The sequence below is a fragment of the Chaetura pelagica genome, unplaced genomic scaffold (genome assembly GCF_000747805.2).
Source record: "Chaetura pelagica isolate M959 unplaced genomic scaffold, ChaPel_1.0 scaffold198, whole genome shotgun sequence".
In the NCBI taxonomy this organism is placed as follows: domain Eukaryota; kingdom Metazoa; phylum Chordata; class Aves; order Apodiformes; family Apodidae; genus Chaetura; species Chaetura pelagica.
The window spans coordinates 308,840-316,028 of NW_009954317.1; the positions used below are offsets into that span (position 1 = coordinate 308,840).

At 47.8% G+C, this 7,189-nt stretch overlaps 1 protein-coding gene across 1 annotated transcript in view; it reads left to right on the forward strand.

Annotated features, from left to right (window-relative positions):
• The window catches only part of NRIP2 (nuclear receptor interacting protein 2), a 15,579-nt gene that overhangs the window by 6,749 nt on the left and 1,641 nt on the right, over positions 1 to 7,189 (forward strand). The window contains exons 3-4 of the mRNA XM_010004124.1: positions 4,159 to 4,241; positions 4,683 to 4,810. Of these exons, the coding sequence (XP_010002426.1) occupies positions 4,159 to 4,241; positions 4,683 to 4,810 (211 nt within the window). The remainder of the gene's footprint in view (positions 1 to 4,158; positions 4,242 to 4,682; positions 4,811 to 7,189) is intronic.

A 7,189-nucleotide genomic window follows, 5' to 3' on the forward strand; every position in this document is an offset into this window, starting at 1 on the left:
ATAACCTTCTTCTCTTCCATGTGCTTAGGGATGACTTTCAGAATGAGGTGCTCTATCATTTTTCCAGGGATGGAGGTGAGACTGACTGGTCTGTAATTTCCTGGATCTTCCTTCTTGCCCTTCTTGAAGACTGGATGACATTGGCTTCCCTCCAGCCCTCAGGCACCTCTCCTGTTTGCCATGATCTTTTGAAAGTGATGGAGAGTGGCAGGGCAATAATGTCAGCCAGCTCTCTCAACACTCCTGGGTGCAGCTCATCAGGGCCCATGGACTTGTGCACATTCAATTTGCATAACTGATCTCTCTTCATTGCCTAGTGGAGAGTCTTCCCTCCTCCAGGCTCCCTCTCATACCCAGGGTCTGAAGTTCATAAGGGCTGGTCTTAGTAAAGACTGAAGCAAAGGAGGAATCCAGCAACTCTGCCTTCTCTGCATCCTCTGTTACCAGGGCTCCCACCTCACTCAGCAGTGGGCTCAACATTTTCCCTGTTCTTCCTTTTACTACTGATGTATTTGAAGAAGCTCTTTCTGTTCTCTTTTACTTTTTCTGCCAGTTAAATTCTAAGAGGGCTCTGGCCTTTCTTGTTGCCTTCTTACATACCCTGACAATGTCCCTGTAGTTCTCCCATGTGACAAGTCCCTTCTTCCACAAGCTGTAAATTTCTTTCTTCCACAAGACTTTCTTCAGAAGATCCTTGCTCATCCATTCAGGTCGTTTACCTGATTTTTCACTCAAAGGAATGCACCCACCTTGGGCTTGGAGGATGTGGTATTTAAAAACTGACCAGCTTCCCTGGGCTCCCTCTCCCTCCATAGTCTTAGCCCATGGGATTCCTGCAAGTAGATCTTTGAAGAGTCCAGACACCCCTCCAGAAGTCCAGGGTTCTAATACTACTTATTGTCCTGCTTCTTCCTTGTAAAAGACTAAACTCCACTATGTCATGGTCACTGTTGCCAAAGCTTTTCCCAACCTTAATGTCCCCAACCAGACCTGTATTCGTTACTACCAGGTCCAGCATTGTGTGAGGTCCAACTCACTTGGGTGTTGTCACGAGTGTTTGCAGTCACACAGGACTGTTAATTACACAGGACATAATTCTTTATGAATAAGTGTACTGGTTTGGTTCTGGCATGGTTTTTGTAGTGGGGAGGGGTCCCAACGGTGGCTCCTGTAAGAAGCTACTAAAAATTCCCCTGGCTCAGGTGGCCAAGGCCGAGCAGAGACAATAGATGGACGGCTGCAATTAACATAAGAAAGAACTGATACAGGACCTGTGAGAGAGCAAAGTAGAAGAGCTGAGCTGGAGAGGTGAGAGCAGTGCTGGAGTGGAGAACCTGAGGTTGGTGAGGAAGAAGGGGCAGAAGGTGCCCAAGCAGCAGTTTCCCTGCAGCCCATGGCGAGATGGCAGCTGTGCCCCTGCACTCATGGAGGAACGTGGTGGGACATTCCCTGAAGGTGTCAGGAGGGCTGAACTTGGCCACTGGACTTGGATGTTGTGGCCAGAGGATTTGCTGCCAGTGGGCTCTGATTGCTCAGCTGTGGAAGCCCCCGGGCCAGGGGAGGTGGCTGTTCCCGAAGCCCCCGTGACTCTGTGGGAAGCCCAGGCTGGAGCAGCTCCGGACCTGGTGGGAAGGGCTCAGGAAGGAGAGGTTGGTGGAGGCCTCTGTGCCATGGGAGGGACCCCGTGGGGAAGCAGGGCAGGACTGTCAGGAATCCTTCTTGCTGAGGAGGCAGGAGCAGCAGGAACCCCCAGCCTGTGAAGTGACTCTAAACCCCATCCCCTGTCCCCCTGTGCCGCTGGGGGGAAGGAGGGAGAGAAACCGGGAACCAAGGGATTGGGGCCCGGGAAGAAGGGAGGGGTGGGGTAACATCTGCAAGCCCTGCTCTGGGTGTGTCTGTGTCCTGGGGGGGTGTGATTAGTGATAGATTCGGTTACTATTTTTTCCTCTAGTTGAGTCTGTTTTGCCCAGGACTATAAATGTGAAGAACCCTCCTTGTCCTTTGTGTCAACCCATGACCTTCTGGTTCTCCTTTGTCCCCCCCATCCCACAGTGTGTGGGCGGGGTGGGGGAGGTGAGTGAGCAGTCCCATGGCTGGTTCTGTGCTGTCAGTCAGGCCCAAAGCATGACAACAACACATGCTTTTTTTACATTAAAGAAGAACAGTAACCAAATCAGAGCTGTTGAAAATACACCTCTGTGAATATTTTCTGTGTAGATTCTGCTTGAGCACTGCTCTCCTTTGCTCCTGGCTGTGGCCACACATGGTGAATGCTCATCCTTCTAAAAGTACTGATGTTATTTAAATATATATCATATGTACACATATGACTTTTACAAGATTCTTAGTGAACTCTGTGAAACAATACAGGTTGAGATCTACATCTCCAGGGGTCTTGCAGTTGTTGAGAATTTCTCAACTAAGTGGCCATTCTAGAACACAGTGGATCTAAAATGTTCAGAATTATGAAATTATCTACACTGATGTACTGCAGATGCAGTTTAGACCACAAGAAGAGGCCCAAGGCAAAACAGACTTGAAGTTTCCAGCCTGCACTCTCTGAGGTTGCACTGAGTGCATTTAGCACTCAAGCTACTATTGGTGTTGTGTCTGTTTACAGCACTCCAGTATTTCTCCTAGGAGGTGTTTTCTCCTTTCTTTTCATAAAAACTCAAAAATAGCACACTTTTGAAAATTAAACCTTGGAAATACGGGGTGTAGCTCTCTGTGATGATTAACCCATGTAGTAATCATAAACAGGTTTTGTTACAAAATCAGGAAACTGAGACCCTGATGGTCATGCTGATCTGCTTAAGGTGTCCGAAGCATTTAAGCTCATCAGGAATGATGATCAGGAATGAACATAAGGGTACAGGAGCTGTGGGAGGTCTGTTGCTGCTTCTGAGTGGCTCATGGCACCGAGTGCCATCGTGGATGGAAGAGGAGAGAAGAAATGACAGGAAAAATATAAATGATACCAGGAGGAAAATGAGCCTTCGCAAGAGGGAAACTTTGTGGTGGTTTTTGTTTGTTTTGGTGGGGTTTTTTTACTGCTAGTGCTTCTCACAGCCTTGAAGACCTAAGCTGTCCAGAACGGGTATGGTCAGGCACTATAGGTAGGTGTGACCCATATTTTGTAGACAATGGTTATGCCATCTTTTCCAGTTCCTTTTCTAAGTCCTTTTTTTTCTAAACCTAACTCCCTTCAATGTCCTTGGCAACCCTATTTTTTCAGACTTCTACCATATATGAGACCTGCTGTTTCAGCACCTCTGGCCTGCCATTAAGGACCTTTGTGCAGAGGGGACAGAAAACAGATGGCAACCACATCTCCTCTTCCCTTTCAAGTGTGAAGTGGTGAAGAAATGAAGTGGGCAAGGCACTGTGGATTGTTCCAGTAAGATGATGCAGAGGTGACTTGAGTGCAGGACATCCAGACTCTCCCTTTGCTAGATGGCACCAGCTGTGAATATTTTAGTTGTAGTGTTCATGTCATAATTCCTTAAAAAGCGGTCGGTCTAGGAGCTTAAAGTAAGCCCCACACATAACAGACACCTCTTGATTAGGTTGTTTCTTCGATTCAGAACTTTGATGTGTCAGTTGTCTTGAGAACTGCCTTAAATTCAAGCTCTTCTCAGGAATGCTTGTCCTGTGTGCTTCTGCTTTTCCCACAGACTTCTCCCTCTGGAAGCTGTTCAGAACAGATGTCTAACCATGGAACACTGTTCCCTGTGACATGAGAAGAAATGGAGAGAGAAAAACTACAAATGCTGTAGCAAATACTTATATTCCTTTAGAAGCTTTTGCAATATTAGTTATTGCTCTACTAATAACGCCCATGTGAATTTTCTAAACAATTCCACTAGTTATGCATCTCTTGACTGGAATGCTGCTAAGTTAAAGTTGCTAATAACAGCAAAGTGTCTGCAATCAGATACAAATTAAAGAAGACAAATTCAAAAAGAAGTCTTTGGCAGAGGTTTGCAGAGCACTGAGGAGACCACCATTGTCTTAGATGACTCTCTTGCCTTCTGACTACTGCCTAAAACACCACATATCTGGCTGTGTTACTAAGGAAGGCCTGAGGGACTGTCACACCCTTGGAGGAGTGGATATGCTGAATTTGAGCCCACAGTAATTATCTGTTGTTTTTTCTAGTGCCAAGGCCAGGTATTGAAAGCAACAGTTAACACTGGGTGCCTACCAAATCTCATCTCCAAGAGCTGTTTAAACCGGCTGGGGTAAGTCTTTGCACAACAGAAAAAGAGGAGTGGCTAAAAGAAAAACTATGGCAAGAACCTAGGCAATCTTCCAGCCCCCATGATATTTAACAGCAGCTTTGCATGTGCACAGGGTGCTTTAGGAGGAGATGCAGAGGGTGGGCTACAAGGGAGCAGGAGCAGTGGCAAAGTGTGTGCAGAGCCCCAACTAGGAGGCGGAGCTGTGTCACTCTGTGTACACTGCAGGGCAAAGGTGCCCAGCTGAGGGTTCCCTCAGTGGTGAGGCATCCTCATGGAGTGTCTCATGATTTTGCTGGTGCAATCTGCCTCCAGACATGCTGTGTGAAAGAGATTACTCCTCTTGTGGGCCTGTTCCCAAGGAGGCCGAGAGCTATCAGTGAGAAGTCCTGATTTTCCTCCTCTTCCTCCACTTGGGGCAGTAACACCTCTTGTGTCCCACAGGCTGGAAGAAGTGTCTGCCGTGGACTGTGGAGACCTCTCTCTGCCCATTCCCAGCGTTGTTGGCCGAGTAGAACATATGGAGTTGCAATTTGGCCAGGAGACAGTGCTGTGTTCAGCACTGGTTGTAGGTGAGAGTGCCAGCCCTTCATCTCCCCTGGTTTTCCTGTGTCCCTCTTGCCCCTCCAAGGGTGTTTAAAGGGATCTTTGGGAAAAGGGCCATGTGGCAGGAGGTTGGTCATGTGGTCACTTCCACTGCTGGCCATTGTGCACTGTGAATACCCTCAATGTACCCAAAGGCAACGGGCATAGGGAGAGTACAGAGAAGACAGAAGACATTGACAGTGGGGAGAGTTGACGGGTTTTTTTGGTCTTAACATAGGATGTGGAAAATTTGCTTTTCCTTCTATCATGGACCTTTCTTGAAATTATCCAGACTGCTTGATCAGTTCTCTGGTGCCCTATGTTCTCCTATTGAATGGGCACTTATGTCTTTGACTGGCTGGAAGTCATCAGAGAAACTGCTTATTCCCCAGAGTGTTTCTCTGTGTACTCACCTGCCTGTGCTGCAGGGAGCATGCTGGAAGAGCCCGATCTCCCCCAGGTGCTGAGTCCTCCTCAGTGTCCTCAGGCAGGACCCTCTGAAGGAAGGAGCCATAGGTGACAAGGTCAAGTCAGCAGGTACTGGAGCATGCCCAGAAAACAGCAGAAAACAGCAGAAAGGCTGCATTCACATCAAGCTGTGCATATGCTGAAGACAACTTAGGTGTTTTTTTTCCATATTCTTTCTCCCAATTAGTCTTCCAACTTTACCCTCTTGCCTTTGTTTCCTCATCTTTGATGAGTGCTATTCATCTTCCAAGGCCTCCCTTGCTCCCTCTTTTCATGTCCATTCTTCCCACATTCCTAGTCATCTAGAAAGAGCTTCTACCTCTTCCACCCTCCAGCTCACTCTTCTTCCCTGGTTTCCCCTCTGACTGTTCTTGCTCTTCATGGAGAACCTGTACTAGTACCAGCACAGGTGAATTTAGCCCAGTAGACCTATCCATTCTGCTTTGATGTGGAAATGGCTGCCAGGAAGGAGCAAAATTGCTACATTTCTGCCTTACATCTCCCCACACACACAGTGCTCTTGCTTATGTGGTTATAAGATTAGAAATTATAAAATGCAGCCCCTGGTTACTTGGCAAGCAGGTATCCAGGAGACATGGGAAGTGTTGTTGATACTAGTGGTGGCTGCTGAATCCTGCAATCTCCAGAGCCTGGGGACTCCTCCTTCCCAGCCACTGAAATCCAGATGGATGACTCTAAGGCCCAGAAGGTCACTCTCACCCAGTCCAGTGCATGTTTTGAGTGGAGGGTTTGGACAGTAGCAAGGCTGAACGTACATTCTGGAGAGGCATATACAGAGAGGACACAGGCAAGGCCAGCCACACTGGTTACCACACACAGAGAAGTGTCTTTACCAGCACTCACATCAACACCAGCATAGATAGACCAGTTCTGGTCCTTCTCTCTGGCTGGCCAGGATTGAAGTTCACTAGCAAAAGCTCGTAAGTCCTCAGTTTACAAGCACACTGATACATGCACACAGTTCTCAAATAACAGCACAGCTTCTAGGTCTATCTTACACCCATGTCTGGACCCTGGGCCCTTCACCTAGCCAGTGCCCCAGACCTTGAGTCTTTCCAGATGCAGGTTTCCTCCTGTTCACTAGCTGGACCAGACTGAAGTTTGCTAGATAACTATGTGTTCAGAACCACAAGCATATAGGATTAAATTAACTGGGGAAATGGAAGCACACCCAGGTCTTTCTAGTTGGTGGCATTTTGACCTCTAATGCATATGCCCTGTTCTCATCAGTTGCTGCTTTATTAAAGCCTCTGTGACCCTGGTTAGAGATGGTACCGAGAGCTCTCTTGCACACTGATCCCTCCAGTTGCTGGAACCTAGAATTATAAGCTCTGTGATGCATAATTCTTCTCTAGTTATGGAACTTGGACCTTGCAGTACACACTGCAGTCCCTCCAGTTGCTGGCAACCAGGTGTAAAAGCCCTGTGGCCTTAGCTCCCTTTCACGTTACTGGTACCCAGACATCTCTTGCACACTGATCTCTCCAGCTGCTGCCACCTGTAAGCCAGTTGCTGACACAGGCCTATAAGCCCCATGGCCTGCAGTCCCTTCAGTTACTGGCACCTCTCTTGCCATGCCAGTCCCTCCCGTTGCTGATGTCTGTGGCATCTTCTACCCTTGCTCACACTTAAGACTTGCAGTAGTCACATGTGGGATAGAGAGGCTACACACAAAAAAAGTACTTAATAAAATTATTTAATAATAAGATCAGAGAGATTGTGACCATCAGGCAGAGGGTTTGGTCAGAGAAGTGAACTGACCAACAGCCTCCTTGCATGTGACTGGTCCCCATACACCCTCTCCTCTCCAGTTTTCCATACTTATTCTTCCCTGATCTGCCCTGCTGCTTGCCTTCTCCTCCCTTTGCCCCTTTCCC